Source organism: Nyctibius grandis, chromosome 26 (assembly GCF_013368605.1).
Source record: "Nyctibius grandis isolate bNycGra1 chromosome 26, bNycGra1.pri, whole genome shotgun sequence".
Classification (NCBI taxonomy): Eukaryota; Metazoa; Chordata; class Aves; order Nyctibiiformes; family Nyctibiidae; genus Nyctibius; species Nyctibius grandis.
In genome coordinates this window covers 4,316,821-4,341,459 of record NC_090683.1, presented here as the reverse complement: position 1 = coordinate 4,341,459, position 24,639 = coordinate 4,316,821, and the positions used below count along the sequence as shown (strand labels likewise).

The 24,639-nt window shown below is 50.5% G+C and overlaps 1 protein-coding gene across 7 annotated transcripts in view; it reads left to right on the top strand.

The window, feature by feature from the left end:
* The first annotated feature begins 1,154 nt into the window (after positions 1-1,154).
* Positions 1,155-24,639, top strand: part of MAPT (microtubule associated protein tau) — a 51,757-nt gene continuing 28,272 nt past the window's right edge. For all 7 annotated transcript variants that reach the window (XM_068418979.1, XM_068418978.1, XM_068418977.1 and 4 more), the window contains exons 1-2: positions 1,155-1,237; positions 23,608-23,696. In XM_068418979.1, the coding sequence (XP_068275080.1) occupies positions 23,624-23,696 (73 nt within the window). In that variant the 5' untranslated portion in view covers positions 1,155-1,237; positions 23,608-23,623. The remainder of the gene's footprint in view (positions 1,238-23,607; positions 23,697-24,639) is intronic.

Genomic DNA, 24,639 nt, shown 5'->3' with positions numbered 1-24,639 from the left:
TCCTTCACAACCTCTGCCAGAAGCGTGGTCTTGGACTGGACATTTGCCCTTAACTTGCACCTGAGTGTTTCTCAGGAAAAACTGAAACCTGGAGCCTGTCTGACAGAAGATCCCTCTGGCAGTTTCTCCACTAAATCCAATTACCAGGGATCGTAATGCTGTAACACAAGGCAGTAATCCCATCAAGGGATCTCCACTGTGTCCATAATGCTTCAGAGAAGAGCCAGAGCATCTTGCTGCTTTTCCAGATGAAGCAGGCAAGGTGGAGAGGGATTTTTGGGGAGTATCACTTGTTTCTTCAGCCTGTCCCTCCACTTGTCAGTGCTTCAGGCTGGGTTGTGGGCCCTGTATTGGGTGCTGAGGGAACCCCAGTGCCTCAGGGTGATTAATGTGTCACCTGTTGACTCCTTCCCACAGGTGTCTGCTGAGCAAGGAGCTAATTAAAGCTGCCCACCACTGTTGCTCCATGCATGCTGTGGAATCCCAGTGCCCATCTGTTGTACACGCAGTCGGAGGTGCGTGGATAACGGCTGCAGGGCTGCCTGCCTTGGGTAGAAGGCTGCTTTCCCTTTGTTAGTGTGGAGTTTACAGGTGGATGAAGTTAAACCTGAATGGCTGCACACTGGAGGGGCTGGTGAGGAAGGCGATGCTGTTTGCAGCCCCTGAGCTGTTGGTGTTTACATCTCTTTGGGTATTGAGGACAGTGGGTGACAGCAGAGCTGGACCTGAGGAGGTGAGTGCAGCCCCTAAGACAGGTATCTGTGTGGCAGGGCTGACTCAATGCAGGCTGTGGAGAACACAAGAGCTGGGACTGGGGGAGGCGGTGTCTCCCTCAGCCCCGCGCTGTGACCGGCGGCCAACAACTGACCCCGCCGCTGCCTCGGGGCCCCTCAGCATAAAATGGCGCCGGGGGCGGGTGAGGGGGAGGCAGCGCGCGAGCGCCCCCAGCTGGGCGGGGCCGCGCGCGCCCGCTGCCCGCAGACAAAAGACCGCGGCGGCCCCTCCCTCTCACCGCGCATGCGCCGACCTCGGCTGAGGCGAGCGCGCCTTGTCGGGGAGGGCCACGAGCCGCGCGGCGCAGGCGCACTGCCGCTGAGCTCCCCCCCACCTGGCGCCTCGGCGAAGGTTCCGGAGCTCGCGCGCGCCTCCCTTCCCGCCCATCGGCCCGCCCCGCCCCTCCCGCGCCGCCGCTGTCACCCGCCGCCCGGCTCCGGTGCGGACACCGCTGCAGCGGCAGGTAGGGGCACGGCCACTGGCCGGCGGGACGGGGCGGGGGGGGCATGTGGGAGGGGGTGCTGCACAGCCCGATCCCCCCACCCTTTCCCCGGTCTACCGGCGCTGCGTTTCGAAAGCGTGAAACGGGTGAAGGGGAAAAAAAAACCAACACGAAAACCCTCAAACCTAGTCATTTCAGTCCAAAAAATCGCCGCGAAGGGGTGTGCCTCCCCCGGTGCCGGTTTGCCCCGGCAGCCCGCTCGCTGCAGCAGTGCCAGGGCCGTCCCCTGCGGCAGCGCTGCCGCCCGGCTGCAGGTGCGCGGCGGGGCGGGGTGGCTGGTGGGCACGGAGGGAGCGAGCGAGGGGAGCGGATTTTTTCTTTTCTCCCCATTTTTTGCCGTTTTTGGGTTTTTTTTTTTGCCCCGTTCCCTGCGGCAGGTGGGGCCGGGGGCTGCGGCAGGAGGGGTGGGCAGCGCCTTCCCGCCCCGGCGCGCTGCCATCTTCTGCAGCCGCCCTCAGGGAGGGAGGGGGGGAGGCGAGGGGCAGCTGTAATTAAAAAAGATAAATTAATCAATAAGAGAAAACTATGAGGAAAAGGCGTTTCAGAAAAGGGAGCTGTCCACACCCAGCACGGAATTTTGGGGGTGGCAAGCGTTATTGGGGTCACAGCACCCCGGAGCTGCCTTGCTTTGTTGCATCCCCCAGACGCCCGGCCAGGGGATTCCCATATTTGATTCCAATATTTAACGCTAACAGCGCGGTCACCCAGGGTGGGTTCCTGTGCTGTTAAACCCTGGGTGTTCTCCAGCTGGTGCCAAGCCCTGTGGGTTTGGGGCTGGGATGGCGCTGGTGTAACTGGTGGTGTCGGCGGTCCCTGGATGTCCCTCGCACCTTGCGGGTGTCCCCACGTTGTGCTGAAATTGTCCCCTCGTCCCTTTCGTTAGTCCATTTCCGTGCTGCCTGTTCTTTCTTGTCCTAAAATCGCACCAGGCGGGGCGTGGGGCTGGCCCTCTCTCTGAGGTTTGCCTATTTTTTTTTCCCTTTAGCTGCTGGGTATTTCTTTGTTTTAAGTCTTAACTTCACAGGTGTGAAAAGGGAAGTTTTCTTGCCAGGTGTTTCCAGCTGTGCTGCATGGCACATCTGCCCTCCTGCATTGGAGCAATTAAACCCGTAAGGAGTAGAAACAGCTTATTCAGGTGAGGGATGGAGATTTCTACCTGCATCCCTGCCTGCCTTAGCACAAGGAAGGATTCAGTTAGGGAAGATGATTTTTTTTTTTTTAAACACCTAGAAGTGCAGTCTTGTTGTTGGTTCGCAGAGGGCAGCTGCCATCACTTTAAAGGGAGTTTCTCCTTCCATTTGCTGGTGGTACCACCACGCGAGGTGCAGCTCCATTTGCAGCGAGAGGCTGGTCTTGCTTAGAAATGGGCTCGCTGGAACGAGCAGCTGAGATGAGCTAAGCTGTCACTTCAGCAATCTGTATGCAGCATATTCCTGAGCTGCCCTGCGTTTATCTGCGTGGATCTGGGCAGATGTCTAACGCGTGTCTGAATCAGTAGAACAAAATTCACTACCGAGGTTCATTAATTTGTTCTGTCGAGCAATGGCTGCCCTCTTACATCCCATGAAGGGTTTTTGCCTTTGCTGCCAGTACCTCAGATTTGGAGTGTTTAATGGTTTTCCTTGTGCAGTTCAAATTTCTTGCATTTTTTTTCTCAAGGTGGTAAATCAAAACAGGTCTCAAAACGGCTGCTCTTGAGAGAAGGAATGTTAAAATCTTTATCTCTCTAGAAATGAGAAATAGTCTAACCCAGGTACACGTTGTTCCATCTTGATATGCAAAATGCTTGGGTTTTTTTCCCCTTAAGATATGCAGCTAAGGGGAAAAGCAAGGTGTTGCCTGACATAACTGTAGTGCATGGAGATTTTCCAGGTAGATAATTCACACCTGGTAGTATTTCATGTTATTCTTGCTCTAGGTAGAATAATGATATTTGGAAGGAGGTGTATGGCTGTGGCATACTTCCCTGTGCCATCCCCCAGTGTTAGCAGAGGTACCTCATGCTGCTGAATGCCCTTGGAAATGAAGGCTTATGTTCAGGGCTTTGGAATTAAGATGCAGGTGGGGTTTGTTTTTTGAGATCCAGCTCTGGGGAAATGTGATGCCTGTCCCACAGGTTGGTTGCTTGGGACTCCATCCTCCATAAGGCTTGATTATGGCATGAGAGGATCCAAGGACAGTCAAGTCTTGAGCACATACAGCTTAAAATGAAAGACCTGGTGAGCTCTGTTTGGTTTGAAAGGTTATTAGGCCATTAGTGTGTTCATGGAGGTGTCCAGTGCTGTGGGTCTGTCTTCATCTAGCACTGAAAGATGGCCAGAAGTCTCAGCAGGACCCAGCTGGACCAAGTAAACATATTTATCTGTCCTGAACAAGTAGTGCTGCAGCTTTCTCATTTCCTTCCTGAAAACCATGGGGAGTCTGCTCCCCTGGCCAGGAGAGCAGTCCTCATGGGATAAAAATGAGGGAAATGTGACACTGCAGCTGCTCTTTCCACGTTGAGGCTGAGCCTGGTGTATCTAGTCAGGGACACTTGTAGTGTGCCAGTAAGGTGGGTGTCTTCATCTTCTGCCTTTCATGCTCCTCTGCTTCATTTTGAAGAACAGTGTTCTTCATTGCATGCTTGTTAATCTATGTTGCATCATTGTCTTTTTTTCAGGGTTTTGCCAGCCACAGGATTTGGAAGTGTTTGGTTACCACCTTGCTCCTTGCATGTGTGCTGGGGCTTAGCTGAGCATTTCTTACTGTGTAGTAGCGGGGAGTAGAGCAAATTGCTGCTTGATGACGTTTATATCCTCGTTTGGAAGTTGGGCTTTGAAGCATCATGAAGCTGTTAGAAATGGTTGGGGAAAACCATGTTGAAAATGCTTTTGAGATGGTGTCTCTGCTGTTTCTGCTGAAAGCCTGTGTTCATCAGCATGGGTGTAACAAATTGTCCTGACACTTACAGCAACACAACTGCGATGGCTCTGCCTGTCAGTGTCCGTGTGCGCCCGTACGGGTGTTTGGTGTTGCAGTTTGAGATGCTGGTGCCGGGGTGTGTCCGTGTCCAGACTTTCAGACAAATCCCTTTTGGTTTGTGAAGCGTTGAAAATCAGATCATGAAGCAGTGTCTGAGGGGAAGTGCTGAGGGTGGCCGTTCCCTTTTTTCCCCCCAATAGGAACGTTATTCAAAAGCTGGAAGAAAGCTGTAGATTTGAGCTTGTCTTGAGCAGAATAAGCTTGTTTTGCCAGCCCAGCACGCTGATGAGGCTTGGTTGTTGTCTCTGCATCTTTTGAGGGAGTGCTGCTAACTTAGCTGTAGCAATGCTCTGACACTTGATGAATTAGTCAAGAGAAAGGATCAGGGTGGTGGCTACCACCCAGCTCCCAGTATTTTCCAGTTTGCTTAGCCTGCTGGTTGATGAGGTTGGTCAGCTAGTAGGTTGGCTTATCGCTTCCTAGGCTGTGTGCTGGCTGTGCGTTGGTGTGGGGCTGGACTGTGGTAGTTGGAAGCTCATAGTAAAAACCTTCCTGGACGTGACGCTGTGCAACATGCTGTAGGTGAACCTGCTTTGGCAGGGGGTTGGACTAGATGATCTCCAGAGGTCCCTTCTAACCCCAGCCATTCTGTGTGAAGTGCCCTGGACTTGTGACAAGACTCGTGGGTCCTTCATGTGGGTGATGCTGAGAGGGTGTGGGAGCTGGGCTGGCTTTTGAGGGTTTTGTTCCCATCCAGTGTAATCTCTGCTTTCTACCTCAGCAACTTTCCTTGCTTAACCGTGGTGTTTAGACTCCAGTGGTGGGCTGGCAGGGTGTCTGTGGCTCAGCCCCAGGGCATGGCCTTGCAGTTGGGGGTGCTCATCACTGAAATACAGCGCTGTAAAGCCCAGGTTCCCCGCAGGAATCTGCCTGCCCGTGGAGATGGAAAAGAAAGGAGGTGATGGCAGAAGTAATTTGAGCTGGATTGCTAATCCTTGCAGAGTGGTGCAGGGATGTTCCCACTCATCTCAAACCAGTCCTGGGCAGAGGTCAGGGGGCTGTTTGGTGGCCGGCAGCCCTGCCAAAACCTTGCAGAGCACCAGACTGGCTCAGCCTTGCCAGAGGTGCAGCCCTCGATGTGGATCACTGCTCCTTCGTGGAGACGCACGAGTGGTGGAGTGTCTGCTCTGTGCAGCATCGCTCCTGCCTGGCTTTTTAGCACGAACAGCCCGCAATCCCAAGCTGTCTTTGCAGATCACCCCAGCATATAGAAGAGAATTGTGGCACTTTAGATAACCCCTTGTGTGGCTTTTAAGGTGGGCACAGCTCTGCTGTGAGGGACTGAATGAATCTCTGAATCTCTTCTTGCAGCAGGATGGATCTCCTCCATCTGCAAGTTGGAGCTTTGTTTTGCACTGAAATCTGCTGGTTGTAGGCTGGTTTTTAAAGTGCCTGTGGAAAGCATATGCAGTTTACACTGGAGTCTGGAGGAGGTGTATCTGTACCTTTAGGCTTGAGTAGATTTTCTTTGCAAGTCTAATGAGCCCTTCATGTTCCTCAGAACTCAATCCACTGATTTTTCCCTTTCCCTTCCAAGCAGTCTGATTAGTGAAGGCAGTCATTACATGTGGTGTGGCTCCTGTGTTGGGTGTCTTTCCTTTAAATATCCAAGGAAAGGGAGCACCAGGGGATACCTTCTGTTAAGCTAAAAGGATTATCGCTGCAGTTGGGCTAATTATTTCCATCTTTGCAGCCTCCCCAGTGTACCTGCCCTGACCCCTCTTCCTAGAGCAGATCCGGTATTGCTGTCTGTCCTGTCCCGTTGGTGGGGTTGCACCATCAGTGCCCTGGGAAGGCGTGTGGCTTTGTCCCTGAGCTGTCCTGTTTGGCTGCTTGGTGTTGCTCTGCGTGAGCTGTGGCTTGGCTGTCTGTGATGATACTCTAAGGCACATGGGAAGGAGGAAGGCTGGTGGGGGTTATTGCAGGATGAGGTGCAGTATTAAGGGACAGATTATCAAGTCCATGGGAAGAAGGACTGAATTAAACTCTGCGGTTCATGGAGAAACTTCAGCACTTAAAGGGAGGTGATGAAACCACTTGTATTCGTGGTTTTGAATAGCGTGTATGTGACTTTGAACACCCTGTGGTACAGAGCTGCAGGGCTTTCTGCCGCTTGTCAGCATTCCACTTTATGGCTCCCCATCAGCTCCTGTCCCAGGCTGTCTGCCTGGAAGTGCCTGATGTAATTTCAGATGGATTTCATCAGTGTGTCAAGTCACTTGCTGCAGAATGAAATTCCTTGAGGTGTTTGGAAATGGCTCAAAAAACCAAAGGAAGCCTCTCCCATGATCCTTGAACACGTCCAGCTCAGCAATGTACGTGTTTGTGCTGGCCTGGAGACCCATTTTGGAGACAAATCAACTGTCTTCCATACACGGGAAAGAAGCGTTTGCTGGGATGCCCTTTTGAAGTTGAAATTGGAGAAGCAGGGTGGTGTTCACAGTGGTGAAGTTCTTCCCTGCCTAGGCAGCATTTCATCTTTTCTTTGGTCAATGCTTGACTTGGATTGTGGATATGCTGGTTTGGTCTCACCGTGAAGGTGTGTGTGCATCTTGCTCACAAGCAGCTCTGCTCCTTTCTCTCAGATGTCACTTCAAGTGAGCGTCTTGGTGCAGGGAACACATCTGGCCAGCTGTGCACATTCTCAGTTGAGTTGAGGGCAGAGCAGGTCTGTCAAAGTCAAGATGTGAGGCAAAGTGATGGGCCAGCAATGTCTGTCTTGGCTGGCTGCTGTGGCTTCACATGTCCAGGTAGCAGGGTGAGTCTTTGGCAGAGGGTGGATTATTCCCCAGTGGTGGGTGGTGAGTGCGGGGACCACATGAGCCCTCATCAGGCTGAGATGCAGCAAGATGTGAGTGGAAGGTGGACAAGAAGAGGGCCAAAGAGATGGAATAAAGCTGAGGGAAAATGAGCATACTGTCTTCTCTCTGGGTCCCTGTCCAGGGAAGGGGCTGTGGGACCTCGGTGTGTGGAGGTACAGTAGTGGGAGGAGTGCAAGAGCAGCAGGAGGCTTTGGAGTGGTGGGAGAAATATTTGTTCAGGCTGAAAATTTGCTTGCACTGGGCTTCTAGGTGACAAAATGTTCCTGTCCTGGTTTGCAGGGCTCAAGGTGAGAGTGTTCATTGTGTGGTTGGAGGACACAGAAGGGACTTTCACAAGAGTGGTAATCCAGTGGGATGAGCTTCCCAGAGGTTGGTTTGTAGCTCTAGTGATTTGTGAACTCTCAGGGTTATGTGTCAGTGCAGGCTGGTGAGAGGAGGCCGTGTATAAAAACACAACTTTTATCTGAAAGTGTACTTCACTTTGGTACGGTCAGAAGTAAAGGAAACCTAAGAGATGTCAATGTGGCTTGTGTTCCTTTCCTAATGGTCCCCACTTGTACAAAGTGCTGACTAGCTCCGTGCAGGTGATGAGTATTTTATTACCCTCCCACTGCAGATCCTGGATGTGATGGGGTAAGAGTTGCTGGGACTGAATTACCTTTGTGGTTTAAGGTGAGAACTCTGATGAAGCAGGCTCGTGTGGTTGTGTTACAGAAGTGGAGCTTCACGTGCTCTCTGCTGGTAGCTGCAGCTTGTGGTGTCAGACTTCAGGTGTTAGCCCAAAGCTGGGATTTAATCTGAAGTCAGAATTGCCTTTTGTGGTTTATTTCAGCTCCCACTTACTTTGAATTCAAGGGCAGACTTTACCCTCAGCAAATTCTACCCTCTGAAGTTACTACTTTTTATGTGGTTTTACCCGTTGCCTCATCAGCGTGACAAGCGGTGCTGCCCTGGAGCTAGCTGGAGGGGTTTGTAGAAGTAGCTTTTAACAATGGACATCTCCAAATTGGACAGGAAACTACATGCTTTTCCCTTGGCATCTTCTGGTGTAATAATGGAGAGCCCGGCAGGCATATGCAAGCAGAAGTAATAAATGTTACTGTTGGGTGCAAAAGGAAAGTGGGTGAAAGTCCAGCGAAAGATCTACTGCTCAAGCTCTGGTGTTGCTTGTGGTCGCTGCCCGTCAGTAAGCAAGAGAACAGATTCAGAAAGGATGGGACTAAAATGAGGGTGTTGGAGCTGTCCTGTGACAAAGGGAGTGACTCTCTGCAGCTTGCAAAGAGGAGACTTGCACGGGTTGTGGTGCTGGATGAATGATCTGAGAAAAGGGGCAACTGTGAGCTGGAGAAAGGAGCCTGCCACAGTGCTCCCAGGTTTTGTGCTCATCCTGAGCAGTGTGTGCATCCAGGGCACCCGCCAAACCCAAGCACCATGTGCACCCGTGGGCATGCTGTCCTGTCTCCTTTCCTTTCTCATCAATCTCTCCTCTTCCTGTCCTCTTTCCCTTCCATTTAAAATCTTGCCTGGCAGACCCAGATCCATGTTCTGCTGCAGTGCCCCTGGGAGCCTCTTTGCTGGGGCAGCCAGTGCTTGCCTGACCCTTGCCTTGGGCAAGAGTTCAGCCACTGGACTTGCTGAGAGCAAGATGGGGCCCAGCTCCCTGCGGGACATACTGGGCTGCCAGTGTTGGGAACCTCTCGTCTGTACCACTGCTGAGCTGTCATCACTGCCTCCTCATTTTATGGGTTTGTAGCCTACTTGGCATGAGTTTTGCCTTTCCCCTATTTTAGTGGTAGTTGAATTACCTTGCCAGCTCCTCCCTTCCCCCAGGTTCCTCCAAGCAAGAGGGGAAGAGAGACGTGAATACTGTTTAATCTGAAGGCACTTATTAATGCTTAATCTCTCAAATATATGTCAGTGCTTTTATTGTGTCTAATAATAGGGCTTATTGTCACGGCTGTCTGAGGTCCGTGCTCAGCTCCAAAGCATGTTTCTTTAGTTATTTTTGCTCAGATACTTCCCTTGCAGAGGGGTTTCTGACTCCATTGGTTTGTTCTGTCAACATCCAAGAGCCTCTTGGTGCTCAAGTTCTTGAATGGAAAAATCCTGTACCGTGGTTGTAGCAGTGTTTGTGTGCAGATGAAAAGCACCTTACCAGTGCTCGTGGCAAAATAGCGTGAAACGGCCTGGGTGAAACACCAGAAAGTCCTCATTAGCGACTGGGCACACTGGGTGATGCTGAAGAGAGATCAGTGTGTGTGAAATGGGGTTTGGAATCGAGTAAGGATCCCAAGGCATTAAAATCTTGTAGTCTGCGGAGAGAGAAATGCCCTGAACGCTTCCCATCTGGGGCGGTTCTGTAGGATGGGTAACGCTGTGGGGCTGCGGCGGGGTTTGCTTTGCTGCTGCCTGATGTCAGTGTGAGAAGAGAAGCCGGCATCTCCCACCAGCGCAACACTGCTCTGCATCCCTCGGTAAGGAGTGACGAAGCGCTGTGGCTCTAGGTGTGGTCGGAGCCTCTTCAAATAGCCTGTCTCTATTCATGCACCGCGATAAAAAGAAGCACTACTGAAATACCAGCAACCCTGTTTATTCCAGCCTTTGTATTAGTGATTTAGAGAGAGCCTGTGACCTTACTGAACATGAATGGATCCCTCGTAACCTGAGACCAGGAGCAATATTATTTTAAGCAAGAAGTAAGGCTCTGAAGCAGGCTGTCCTTTTATACATGGCATGTGTGTGACAGCAGAGCTCCATTTAGAGCTGAAAGGGGATAAAATCCCTGAGGAGACCGATTGCACCTCATTTATTTTTAACAAATGTACTGGGGAAGATGGAGCCTGAATTCCTAGACTTGGGGCAATCTTAAATTTGGACAGTTTCCTCTCTTTATCGCTATGGAAAGAAAGATGGGCACCAATTGGGCTTCCAGCTAATTCCTGGTGAGAATGAAATGCACATGGATTCTGATTTTTTTAAACTTGTTCCTCCTTTAGCCTTTGGGTTGGGAGGGGAAATAATGGTTTTACAACTCTTTGACTGAATTTATGGTCTGGGTTCCCACGTGGGTTGTCACTATTCATGCTGCCTGCATCTGCTTTTTGCTGCAAATCTGCTCATGGGCTCGATAAAACTAGAATCAAGGCAAGACAGATTGCTGCCTGATTGTCATCCTGAGTGGCCCAAACTGGGCAAAGACCAGGTGGAGAGAGACACCTGAGTGTTCACTAGGGATGTGTTTTGTGTATAAAGGTTTTTATTTGCTGGTGTTCATCCTTACTTGAAAATCCTTCTCTTGTGCCTCAGCATGGTTCACACTGTGCTCCCTCATTATGAAAAATAAAAGTACAAATGCAGCTTCTGTTGGATTTTTATTGTTTTAGAAGCAAGAGCTCTGGCTCTCAAATTCTGTTAGCTTGTGCTGGGTAGCAGGAGACACTACCATCTCCAACCACACCTCTCCCTTGCTGTTTGTGGCGTGGTGTATGAAGCTCGGAGCTAAAGCAGGCACCAGCACCCTTGGCTCAACGGTGGCAGCCTGTGAGCAGTCTGATGAGGCATTCCCTGGGATGGGGTGTCCTGGTTTAACCCCAGCTGGCAGCTCAGCCCCACACAGCCACTTGCTCATTCACCCCTGGTGGGATGGGGGAGAGAATCGGAAGAGTAAGAGTGAGAAGACTCATGGGTTGAGATAAAGATAGTTCCACAGGTAAAGCAAAAGCCGCGCACACAAGCAAAGCACAACAAGGAATTCATTCACTGCTTCCCAGGGCCAGGCAGGTGTTCAGCCACCTCCAGGGAAGCTGGGCTCCACCACGCCTGATGGTTACTTGGGAAGACAAATGCCATCGCTCTGAACGTCCCCCCCCTTCCTTCTTCTTCCCCCAGCTTTAAATAATGTGCATGGCATCATATGGTGTGGGATATCCCTTGGGTCAGCTGGGGTCAGCTGTCCTGGCTGTGTGCCCTGATACAGATTTAATAAAAAAATGCTGGTTTTAGTTTTTTGTAAATACAGTTGTGAACATTTTGAGGGAACAGTGTTTTTTTTCCTGCTGTTACACAATAACATGACAAGGCAGATCTAAGTGTAAGCAGAAATGCTTGATGAATGTCCTATTGTTTGTGTCTTTTGGCCTTAAAAAAAAAAAGAGAGACATTCAGGAAACACACTCTGACTTTTGACCTCATCTGAAGTGTCTCTTAGTCATGAAAAGCAAAAATAATGCAGAAAAGCTAGACAGAAGCTAAAATCGCCTTCTCTGAGCCCTGTATTGTTGCACGGTGACTGCTGGGGTGAGGACAAGTCCTGCTAAAGCCCTGAAAGCTTGGGAGATCTGGTGTGTTTGTTTCTTTCTAGGGTAAGAAAGCAGTGTGTCAAGAATGCACAGCTCTTTCCTTCCCCTGTATTTATAGAGACCGTCCTGATAAGGCATCCTGCTGCGTTCCAGTGCTGCCAGTCATCTTGGGGATGCTGGAACTGGACACCACAGGGCCAAAGGGTGTTTGGTGCCTGATTTGGGTATCAAATGGCTAAAAGCAGTGGCTTGGTGAAATAAGCACTGAGGGCAAATTGTGCAGCACTGGTTTGTCACAGGGGTGTGTAGAGACCTGTGTTCCTACTGCAGGGGTAAGCGGTGGTTTTTCAGGCAAGCTGGTGATGCCTCTTCCTGCACGTGTGGGTGTCTGAGATGCTTACCCTGGGCTTCCTGCCATCGCTGCTGGACCACACTGAGGACCACTTCTGCCTCAGCAATCTTTGCAGCCAGGAGCTCTGCGGACTTGGATCCTGTAGAAGTAAAGTAGTGCTCCCTAGGAAAACTCCCCTGACTTGGCTTCTTCCCTAGGACAGGCTTTCTATCGCTGCAGGAGCGATGCCAGCCATGGTGGTGTGGCACTAGCTGGAGCAGATGGTGCTGTTGTCATCGTTTTCATTTCTATCCATGTGTTGAAACAGCTTAAAATAACTTAAGAAAAGAAAGCCCAATCTGAGAAGATAGCTTGAATGTTGCCCTTGCCCTGAGAAAATCTCCTGCAACGTTAGTGTCCACAGCACTTCTCTGGTTCTGTCCCATCCACTCTGACTAGGATCACTCACGTTTATAGGCTGGAGCTGCGGCATGAAGAATCTTTTATACTTAATATCTTCATTACCGTGGCAGCATTGACTCTTCGCAGAACTTCTGCATCGACTGTTCTGTCAGGTTGCAGCAAATGTTGTCAGCGGTGTGAAATCAAAGAAAGAGGAGCAGATGAGATCAAAGTAAGCAATAAACACACAGCTTGTGTCTTGAGAGTGTCTTTTTCAAGCCAGAAGCAAAACCTGGAGGGGCTCAAGGTGCAGCTGGGTGGCGGCTGGTGCTGGCACAGCGCTGGCCTCCCATGCTGTCCCCCTCTGCTATGTTGGTGCTCCAAAGCTGGGGTGAGATGACCCGTAGCACTACTGTCACACCCAACTTCTGCTTGTGTGGGTTCAGTTTCTGCTGGTTTAGTGCCTTGAACCACATCCTGATGGGGTGTTGGAGCAGTGCTGGTGCTGTAAGGAGCAAGGGGGGGACCAAGCAGGGTGGTCTGAGAGTGGCTTGTTGAATTGCAGCCTTGCTGTGCTCGGTTTTGAGGTTGAGGCCTTCCTTTTTGGGTCTTTCCACAATGAAAACACTGTTGCTCTGAGGCCAAGGTATCTGCATTTTTCACCACATGTTTTGGGCCCTTCCTGTGGTGCTGCACCTCATGCACATGTTACCATCTTGGTTGAGGTGGAAGGCGTTAGGAGATACCCAAATCTTCAAGTCCATTTACACCTGTACGTGAAGTTTCCTTCTCATTAAATTCTCTTTAATTTTGAGGCTTCTGGTTGCACATTGATCTCTTCAGTGTCAGCGTCCTTTGAGCCTAGCTCCAACCGCAGCAGCATCATCTGCCTTTGCACATAGAGAGGTAGGGGAAGGACGCTGGTGAGCAGCCTGCTCACTGCTGGCACCAGGACAAGCTGGCTGGAGCAGCTCCTGGAAGATGCAGGATGTGACCCTTCCCAGCACAGGAAGGCTTAACCCTGCCTGTGTGTCCCTGCAGCTCTGTGCACTGCAGCAAAGGTGGACGATGGCTGTTTTCTGCTGCAGCAAAAAAAGATTCATGGGGCTGGCAGGAAGGTGGCTGAGTACTGCAGGGGCTTTCTTTCCTTGCAGTGGACTTCGCAATTTTTGTGCCTAAATGCAGAACATTTAATGTAAACCCTTCAATGCAGAGTGTGCCGATGGTGTGCGCGCTCTGCGGATGGCTCAGGGCTTGTACTGGATCCCGTGTTCACAGCAGGTTTCAGACATTTCTCTAGCCCCTGGCTCCGGTGCACCAAATGGATGCTGTTGTACATGTGCCGCTACAAAAGCCTGCGGAGAAAGGAAATGAGCAGAGCTTTGGTTCTCGTCTCTGCTGGGTCCTACAGCACACGGCTGTGCTGCAGAGCAGGAGGCTGTAAAATGGAGACGGTGCTGGAGAGCTCATATGAAGATGAACAGCAGAGCTGCTTTCAAGGAGTCGCCGTTCACCAACCTGCTAGAAACGCCTTTATCCAGCGCTTCGGTCGATCACGTCACACACCTGCTAGATGGAGTGAGCGCCCGTCTGAGAGCTCAGCTCCACGCTGTCTCGTCAGCCAGCACGGGTGTTTTAACCCTCCTGTTTGTTTGAGGGTGTTTGGTGTCTGGCTGGCTAATAAAGAGTGAGTTTTGGGGTATTTTTCAGCTCTTCCATTGACAGAATTGCCTTTCATGAGCTCTGGGAACCCAAGAAGGGTGTGACAGTGCTCAGTGCCCTCCCAAATGGGCTGTGTTCAGGGAAACGGGGGTGATCCTGTGTCTGTCAGCCTTTCCCTGCCCAGGGATGTGTTGTGGTACCCACTGGAGCATGAAATAAGTCCTGACAGTTTATTTCTGACCTCATATTAATGAAGAAAATTGTGATAACCATGAGAAACTGCTGGCCACACTAATAGTCCTGATTGTGCTAGATTGCAAGCGTCCACAGACCAGATGAGCCCTGCTGGGCTCCTTTTGCCACCGACTGCTGTGTGACAGGGACCTTCCTCGACTGCTTGTCACGGGAACGTGCGGAGGAGCTGTTCGGCTTCCGCCATTTTCTGTTGAGTGAATAATGACTGGTACAAGCCTGAACGCCGGTGAGCCCGCCTTAAAACCTGCAGCAGCAGGGAAGATGGGCTGAGCCTGCGATGGGAAGAGTCAAAGAGAATTAGCTGGTAAATAAGATCTCCTGCCTTCTCTTTGATCTGCTCTACATGTTCAGCTGCTTAAAGGCTTCCCAAGCAAGCACGCTTTTGGGGGAGGAAGAATTTAGCCACCCATAGACCATCTCATGGCTCTGTGAAATGCATCACTGCAAGATACTCTAGCAGGGGGTTGGGAAGAAATCCAAAGGTAGCCTAGTAAATCCCTGCCAAAGAAAGAGGCTTCTTTTCCTCCTATTCACGAAGAGGCCGCTGAACAGACCAAGCAAGCTTTAAAACTACTGTTGCTTCCTTTTTTGCTGCTGTGTAAGCCCCTCTGATCAGAGCTTTAATCTGGCTAAAGTTAGTGGACTTAGAGACAGCCTGATCTTTGCATCGTAGTATGGAATGAGAAGGGTGATCCGGAGGCTGCCACCTCCCTGGGCAGCCGTCGCCCTTAAACCCCTTCTGTAAGTGCACAGAGAAAGCTGGGGCGGGGTGGGGGGCTGCTGGAGTGGTGTTGCAAAAGGTTGGTTTTGACTTGGTCAGATAAGCCAGACAAAAAGCAAAAAAGAAAGGCAAGGAGGGTTAAAAGGTCAAGGAAGGAAGATACTAATAGCAGCAGTAGATGCTGCAGGTTGACACGGAGGTGCCCAGGTTTCAGGTGAGGTTGACACTGCTGCCCTTGTGTCTGTGGTGCCCCTCAGGAGCTTCCTCTGCTTTCCCTACTCGAGCGCTGCTCCAGAGAGCCCTGCCTGAAGGAGAGCGGTGCAGCTGGGAGCACGCGGGTTGTGGTGTCCGTGGGAGCCTGGCTTCTGCTCTGGTTTGTCCCCAGCCTGCTCTGTGACGAGCCCCTGCTCTGTTCCCCTTGCAGGGAAGACGGGAGTAACGATGTCTTTGGTAAACCACCTCGTGCTTCTGTCAATAGCAATTGATGCAAGATTTAGGGTTATTATTCCTACGCTGCAAAACACGTGTGTATGTTCCCTTGAGTGCTTCCAGCACATTCCTGTTCTTGGAAGAGGCCACATTTGCGGTGCCCTTTTATTTGTACAGAGAAGAGACATGCAGATAAAACCATTTCCCATCTCTCGAGTCCAGCTACTCTCGCAGCTCGGGCCGTGGGCTGCAGTTGTGTGCGTGGATAATCTGGTCTCCTAATTGCCACCCTGCTTGGAGGCAGCTGCTGAACTGGGCCTAAGCTGATTTGGGGTGGCAAATTCTGTTAGTTTAATTCTCATCGACACCGAGGAACTCGTCAGCACGTGAGCATCCCTTGGCTTTTCTCTAGCCACAAGCGTGCCCTGGAGACCTTTGCCAGCTGGTGACCAGGCCCCCAAGGAGTCACTTAAACTATAACATGGAAAAAAAAAGTGAAAAAAATGAAGAAAGATGCATTTTAGAGACTTTCTTTTGCAACTCCCTTCTATTGTTCTAAGAGGCATTTGTCTGTCTTTGAACCTGAAGGAAGTTTTTATAGCCTCTTGACTCCGTAACTTGAACCTCCATGTAATTTCTCAGCTCACTACATATTAGACAGTGCTTGTGATTAGTGAGATCACCATCCATATTCCTTCCTCTGACAGCTTCTCGGAAAAATAGTACTTGGAAAAGTACACAAAGGAGATGAAAAGGAAGTTGCTTATGAATTATGAACAACCTTTGGGGCTGATGTTATTTCACGGAGCTGTCACTCCATTTTAATTAAGTAATTCAGATGGAATGATGCTTTTTTAAAAACCCTGTTTGTGTTTGATCACCTTTCAGAGGTAACACTTAGATGGCTCATGTTTGTTGAATTTTCATTTTCAAGTAACAAGAGCGGGTGCTTACTGCCCTCCCCGATTAAATAACGGAGAAGGAAGACGCTGCTGGGGCTGAGCACAAGACGCAGTAGCCAAGAGGCTTTACTCTGCCCGCGTCTGGAAATTAGCTGGGTGATTGCTTGGGCATTCTGTGGCTGGTGGGAAAGATGGAGCTGCTCGGCTGGGCCCAGTGATGAGCACCAGAGTGTGCAAATCCAGCCAGTATCTCTTGAAGCATTGCACTGGTGAAATTTCTCATTCCTCTGTTTTCTTACCAATGTGTGGCTAGTAACCGCCACACGTGGCTGCAAACAGATCTGCCAACGCTTAGTTTATTTTAGGATTTATGCGTATGTAAATTCAGCCATTAGTTCCCAAACTCATCATCCCTGGAGCTGCACAGATAAGGCTCTACCTCTTCCTCTGTGACCAGGGACAATCCCGCGGCCGTTCAGAAACGGCGGCTGTCGGACTGTGTCCTGTCGATCCTCGGGCGGTGGTTGTAGCCCTGCGTGGTGCTGGGCCCACGGGTGAGTGGGGGGCAGCTGCTGACCCGCTCTCCTCGGACGGGCGTCCCGGGAGCACTCATCTCCTAGCACCAGCAGGGTGGCGGGGATTGCGTTTTCTTGTTCCTTTGTGACAGCGCTAGTGATGTCATCTGGCACAGACTACGCAAGGCTGAGTGCCACCGAAGCACAGCTGTGTGGTCCCTGGCATCTGCTTTCTTCCCCCTCTGCCACTGGGCCACTCACAAGAGGGTACGTTGTTTTCAGCCCTGGTTTTATTTACCTTTCATTACAGAGAAACCTTTTGCCAAGGGATTAAGACTTTGGGCTGCCCGACTTAATTTGGGATCTAAATCTTCCCAGGCGCAGAGTGCTGGAGGCTTTGTGCGTGGTTTGCTGGTGGTGAGCCTGGGTGGCAGCAGGATGATGGCTCCGCTGTGTCTTTGTGCTGGTGGTGATGTGTCCTGACTGCGCTCCAGAGAGACGTCCGGGGTGCCTGTTTGCTGGCTGTGCTGGAGCTGTTGCTGCAGACTGGGCATGGGGCTGTGTGGCCTCGTGGTCTGCAGTGCAGAGGGGTCACCAGGCAGGAGAAATGTCTTGCTTTACCAGAGAGGTTTCTTCCCACCACCCGGGGCTGGTTTATGCCCCATAAACAGGGCTTAGATGTGTTCTAGCCAGGAACTTCTGTATTTTGTTCATTTATTAATTTAATTTTCTTTTTTAATCCTCGTTTGAAAGGCCTTCACCATTCTCCTTCCCTCTCTGTGAAATAGCGTTTGTAGCCGTTGTTACAGTTCCTCGTGGAGGAAGGATGCAGCAGTTGTTTCGCTTGGACCAGTTTTCACGTGTGTGGGTTGTGCAGGGGCGGGGGGTTGCCGTGAATTGAGCAGTTGGCTTTACTCTAAGCAGCACCACCCCAGCTGTGCTCTAGTAGCTTTTACTTCTGCTGTCAGACCAGACCGAGCCATTTTATTGATGCCTTCAAGCCAAACAAGCTATTTAGAAAATAAATTTGCGGGTTGGCAGCGGAGGCAGAGCAGTGCTTTAATTTCTGGCTCAGTTCTCCTGGGCACGAAGGCAGGACGGTGTCAGGGATGTGGCTCTGGTGTCTCAACTCACCATCAGTGCATCTTGCAAATGAAACAAGGTCGGGCTGGCCGTGGGCTGGCACGGAGACCCTCGTGGGTGCTGGACAACAGGTGATGTGTGGTTTTGCAGGCGTGTGGGAACCGTCACATAAAGCTGATAGGCTTTGCTGTCAGGTCTCTGCAACCTCCTGTGAGAGGAGTGATGGTGCTTTCAGTATCCTTGCCAAACTCCACAAGGAAAATGATTTTTTTTCTTCTTTAAAGGTCTTGTGAACCTTGAGCTGACTAATAGCTTCCACTTCCTGACCTAAACTCCAGTGCTGTCGATGGCTGTTAAGGGTTTGCATCATTTCACTTAAGGCTTTTCCTTACTGGATGCTTTGGGCTCTTTGGGGTGTAAATTGCTATTTTGGCTTTTAGCCCCTAACGTTTTGTACAACACAGGCCTGCAGGGACTGTTCTGGGGCCCAGTTCAGCTGTGAAATGCTGTTCAAATGCTGTGAGAGTTGCTCCTGGTTACCGCAATGTTGAGCTTAGCTGGCTGAGTGGTGGAGAAGTGCAGCCGGAGCTGCCCGGTGGCCTGAATGCCACGGGCCACCCTGCACCCCCTCTGCTCTGCCGATGGATCCACGCACACCTCCAGCCCAGCAAATTGGAGTATCTGCTTCTCGCCAGGTTACACCGGCCTCAGGGTAGGGATGGCAATATTCAACTCTCAAACCAGTTGGAGGCTTGGAGGCCTCCGTTTTGTTAATCCTTCATCATAGAATTATAGAATCGTTTTGGTTGGAAAGGACCTTTGAGATCACCGAGTCCAACCATTAGCCCAGCACTGCCAAGCCCACCGCTAACCCATGTCCCTCAGCACCACATCTACTCGTCTTTCAAATCCCTCCAGGGATGGTGACTCCACCACTTTCTGGGCAGCCTGTTCCAATGCTTGATAACCCTTTCAGTGAAGAATTTTTTCCTCATATCCAATCTAAACCTCCCCTGGCACAAGCTGAGGCCATTTCTTCTCGTCCTATCACTTGTTGTCTGGGAGAAGAGACTTAACACCCGCCTTGCTACACCCTCATCTCCAAGCCTGGGAGCGAAACGTGCTGTGTGCCAGCCTGTGTCTCATCTTACCACCGATGCGGATGGCAAAGCAATAGCATTTGGTGGCAGGAGATGTCCGGGCTCTCATCAGTCAAACTCACCTCTCAGACAAACTGGATTTATGCTCCGAGCCCTGACTAGGTTGCACATACAGAGCAAAAACCAGAGGTATTGCTGGGCTGAGTCTGCGCTGCCAGAAATCAGCTTGTTTCTGCTCTTGGCAAGAAAAACGTTGCCCCCCTCCTTGCCTCCTCGTGTGCCTTGTTGGTGCAGCTCAACAGGACTGCTCAGGACGGCTCTCCTCGCGAAAGGCGGGCTGCGGGTTTGAAAAATGTGAGGTTTGGAGGAGCTGTTAATTAGGGGATAGGCTGTTGCTTTTCAGATAGCATCCCTGGTTAAACAGGAATAGTTCTGCTGGAAACGGATAAGATTCTTAGGAGGGTTTGTGCTTTATCTGTCACGCAGAAGGGTGCTGCCGAAGTTTATCTCTGCGCAGCTCTCCTTGCTGTAATTATTCATTAGTGAACCATTGCTTCGAGGTGGGGCTGGTTTTACAGTTTTTTAGAATATTTTTTCCCCTTAATGTTAAGTTTTTTCCCCAAGAGGGATTTCCCCTTCCCCCACCTGAAAAACAAATAGGATTATTGAGACTTTTTCCAAAATTCAAAGTAGTTTTTCAAATGCGCAATTTCCAGACCATCCTTGTTTAAGAAGTCTTATCTAAAATACACAGTTTTAATAAGGTTTAAATTCTCTTTAGTCATATGAATTTATTACCTGAGTGAAAACCCGAAGCAAAGCTGAGGGTTTCCCAACTAGTATAAGAAGAGTTTTGCATATGGGCAATTCAGTTTTGCTTCTTGCTTTCAACTGGACAGATCTGTCCCAAAACCGTGTGCGTCATGGGTACGGTTTTGACTGAGCAGTGCTTTGAGGTGACGTCTACAATGGATGAAAAAGAAAGAGAGAATGAAGTTCAGCATCCATTGGAGAGGCATAAAATGTCTTTATAGACGACGTTCCTGGTTATATGGCCTGTGTATTGTGAATTCTGCTGGGAGAGCTTAGAGATAATGGTGGTGGCGGCTCACGCGTGTGAATCACTTCGTGTGCTTGATGTTATTTATTTGCCTGTCTGATGCTGGTGAAATTCCGTCAGCCCTGTTGTGATGGGTTTCAATCTCAGCCCTGCCAGGCCTCGGAGGGCAAGCTGTAGGAAATGCTTCACGAGCTGCACGGGAAGGGCAGCGCTTGTGAGAAAGGCATCTGTTGAGTGGGTATTTCTCCAGCTAAAAGCAGGATGCTGCGGGAAGCATGTGGGATCTGGATCCCCCTCCCTGCCCCTTGGCTCCTGCCAGTTTGAGGAGTTTTTTTTTCTTCTCCACCACTGACTGCTGCACACCATGGCTCAGGCGCAGAGTGACTCTGCTCCTCTGCCTGCCATGCTGCAGACATGGCGGGAGGATGTTCTGCTTTGTCTGCTGGGAGATGCTTCTGCTCTCCATAGCCCCCAAAATCACCGTGTCCAAATGAACGAGCATCCAGGGCGTTTCGTAAGCTTGCAGCTAGGTTTCAGGTGCTCTCAGGGTCTCATTGAGTGGTTTTTTGATGGATCTTTGTGGCTTTTTGTGGTGCTTTTCTCCTTGTAGCAGAAAAGGCAGCTCTTGCTCTCTTGTCTCTGAAAAATTAATGGCTCCCAAGCCCATCTCCAGTCCTTTAGCTCTGAGATGGCTGAATCCTGCCATGCGAGGAGCTCAGTGGGAACGGGCGCTGTCTCTGCCTGGCTGAGACAGACTGTTAGGAATAGCATAGCCAGCCGGTCTGGGGAAGTGATCATCCCTCTGTACTCGGCACTGGGGAGGCCGCACCTTGAATCCTGTGTCCAGTTCTGGGCCCTGCACTTCAAGAAAGGTGTTGAGGTGTTGGAGCGAGTGCAGAGGAGGGCGACCAAGCTGGGGAAGGGTCTGGAGGGTCTGACCTCCGAGGAACGGCTGAGGGAGCTGGGGGTGTTTAGCCTGGAGAAGAGGAGGCTCAGAGGTGCCCTTAGTGCAGTCTACAATTGCCTGAAGGGAGGGTGTAGCGGGCTGGGAGTTGGCCTCTTCTCCCAGGCAAACAGCGCTAGGACAAGAGGACACAGCCTCAAGCTTGGCCAGGGGAGGTTCAGGTTGGACATTAGGAAGCATTTCTTCTCAGCAAGGGTCATTAGCCATTGGAAGGGGCTGCCCAGGGAGGTGGTGGAGTCACCATCTCTGGAGGTGTTTAAAAAAAGACTGGCCATGGCACTTAGTGCCCTGGTCTAGTTGCCATGGTGGTGTCAGGGCAACGGTTGGACTCGATGATCCCAGAGGTCTCTTCCAACCTGGTTGATTCTGTGATTCTGTGAAAGGCCTTCTTGCAAACTCAGACAAACAGCAAATCATCAGCTTCTCCAAAAAACCCCTGGCTGTTTCTTTGTGCTGAAAAGCCCCGTCACTGGCAGGTCAGTGGGGAGCAGGCTGACAGTCAGCCCTGTGACCAGGCGTCCCTGCGCGCCCATCAGCAGGTCCTCCGACCTTTGCTGAATCATGGCTTGCTGCTGCTGTGCTGGGGTTGAGATGCTAAATGCTCTGTTCAGAGGAGAAGTGGAAGATGTTGGGGTGCTGTCTGTGGAGCCAGCAGATGAGCCTCCGGCGGGGTGTGCAGGCTCACGAGCTGTCAAGCTGGGAGTCGTCTCTGGATGGTGTCCCAGGAAATTCTTGTCCAGAGGCAAGAACGACCTAAATGTATCTTTCTGGGGAGATTGGGGGAGACACTAATTGCTCTTCTTCAAAAAACAGGTGGGAGGAAGAGAGAAAAGGAGGCAGAATAAAGAAACTATAAACCTCCTTTAAATCCAGCGCAGCAGATCTGTGAGTGCTTTGTCTCTGGGTCTGCAGTTGGGAAGCAAAGATGTTAATATCTGTAGATCTGTAGCGATCTGAGCTGGGCTGGGGGAACGGTTAGGGACCACCAGTTGTGAGTGGGGTAGGAACTGCTTCTCCCATCCACGTTTTCCTACCAATGGACAGGGCAGCGTGTGGGGAAAACTGCCGTGCCCAGGGCCGTGTGTGCGTTTGGGGCCGAGATCACTCTTCTGTACATGCACACACACACACGAGCAGCAGATTTGTGTGTCATTTTACACTCACGTTCATGCCCGAGTTGCTTTTGTGCCCTGTACACTAGGTTAGCATTATATTTTAGTATTTCAGTGCTAAGTAGACCTGTGAATAATACTAAGTGGTGGCCAGACGAGACCAGGATATAATCAATATGATCCTTTGAGCTCTGGGAGGAGCGCAGCCATATGTCCAAATAATTAGAACCCACCATCTTTGGTGGGCAACCCCCCAAAAAAATTGGGGCAAAAATTAGGTACTTAATTCTTTCCTATATTATACTTCCATTTTTATGACTGGTTTCCTTTCAGGGCAAGTTCTCGAACTTACTTGGTACAGTTCTGTCCAATGGCTCTGTAGCTGTCCAAGGCAGAAGTTAAATTGCATAGTCATCTTGCTAAGGCTTAAAAAAAGCTGGGTGAGAGATCTGGTTACTGGCATTGGAGTTTCTCTTGCGTGGTTCCATATATCCAGTTAATTTATTGCCGGCAAACAAAACCACATGAGTTTGCTTCCTTGCTGCTGGTAACCTGAGCGTCTTTGCTGGATTCATTCGCTCCTGACGGTCGTGGCAAACGGGCCATTACACTAATAGCTGGTTATTAATCACTGCCAATGGCTGTAATTATATCAGCTATTAGGAAGTCAACTAAAAGCAAGGTCTGTCCAACCAGCATGGAGAATAAGGAGAAATACGGTCCCTGCTTCGCAGTAGTGGGTAATGTTTGTTGGTGACTTCATTTCCTTTTGCAGATAGAGGCACGTTAGAAAAATAGCTCTGAATTTCAGCACCTTTCTGCTTCCACTCCAGCGTCCAGACCTGTTTACTGTGCTTTGCTCTGCACCACGGTGTTGGCTTTCTTAGCACTGCAAGAAGGATTCAGGGTGGAGCAGCTGTAGTGCTGTCCTCAGACCCACAACCAAGCGAGAGCCTCTTCTCTAAGAGTGCCTGGTCCAAATCCACCTCTGGAGAGTCCTGGTTTACCCTTCTATGTCACTTTTGGATTACTTTTAAGATGATGAGTGGATCGTTATAGCTGTGTGTCCCTGCTGGGTGTATCCGCAGGGGTGGAAGGCATCCCTTCCTGCAGCAGCATCACACCTTGCCAGCAGACACTTCTATTGAGGGGCTGATTAAATTGGCAAATGCAGAGTGTGGAGCGTGCAGCAGAAGTACATCTGCACTAAGCATGCTGCTCCCGGTGACCACCTGTGACAAAACGGTGGCTGAGCCCTGTCCTGTGCGCACCAGGATGGTCATTTTCACAGAATCACAGAATGTTATTGGGTGTGAAACCCAAACGGTAACGTGTATCTTGAGCTGTGACCTTCCCCGAGCGAAATGGTGTGATTTCAGGGCTCATCAGCAAAAGGGAACAAAGTAGATATCTTCTTACAATGGCTGAAAAGGTGGTTGGCTGTTGTTGGCTGATGGCTTGCAATAGCGTGGTTAATGCTCCTGGAAGTTGGCTAACAAACCAAAATTGCCTCTTGGAGCAGTAGATGGGAATGCACCAACTGGGCTCCAGATGAATCACAGAAATGTTTAGGTTGGAGAAGACCCTTAAGATCATGAAGGCGTGTTGTGTCAGGTTTTGCCTGATGGATGTTTGTTTTTACTCTCCTCTTCAGGTAGCTTTTCTGAGAGATGGCGGAGCAGCGTCAGGACGTCACCATGACGGAGGATCATGCAGCTGGCCAGGAGAAGCACATCCCATCAGGTGAGCACCTCCAGGAGGAGATGGTGCAAAGGACCTACCTTGCCCACCGCTGAGAGAATGACCTAAGTGGGGAGAGCAGGGCCAGCGTGGCAGTGCAAGGGGTCCCTGGGGACAGCCAGGAGGAGATGGTGTGTGTGTCTGGAAGGTTACCGTGGATCACCTGGCTGTGGCCAGTGGACAGCGGGTAGCCCACAAGATGCTCTGATGTTCCTAGTCGTAGGAAAATGCTGCTCTTTGATATCATTGCCCAGCAAGAGCAGAACAACCCCCAGTATCCAGACTAGTGATGATCTTATTGCTGCAGCTTTGCAAATGTATGTTTCTGTGTTCACTCCTCAGTTTGCTATAAAAACACAGCACTGCTTTTGTTTGGAGACACAGCTCAAGGGTGCTGCTTGCTGCCTGCTTTTCTCACCTGCACAGGGCGATGGGGAGAACCGAACAGAGAGCTCTGGGAGTGGGGGCCATGCAAGAGTCTTTTGCCCCATATTTCAGCCCTGCATTTCTCAAGAAGCCTTTCCTTTCTCATTCCACCATGCTCCACAATTGAGCTTGGAAACCCACATAAAGCCAGCAAACCTGGTGGGACTCACTCCCAGCTATGCTCCATATAAACATCATCTTAATTTTCTTTTCTTGAGGTGCTTTGGACGCAGCTTACACCAGATAAATGGATTGCCTCTGTCCTGGAGAGAATCCATAGCATCCATTCATCCCGGGTTCTGTAATGCATTTCAGCCTGATAGCTCCTCTCAGCTTCACACATCACAGGTTCCCAGGGATTTTGCTTATGCTAGTTTGAATCTTCTTTTCCAAGTCATTTTCTCCAGTTCTCATTGTTTTATTTGCCCAGCCTCCTTGCAGAGAGGAGACTTGTGCCTCTTGCCCTGCTCTTCCTAAAGAAGACTTTTGCAACCAAGGCTTCGCACAGCACGTTACGTGC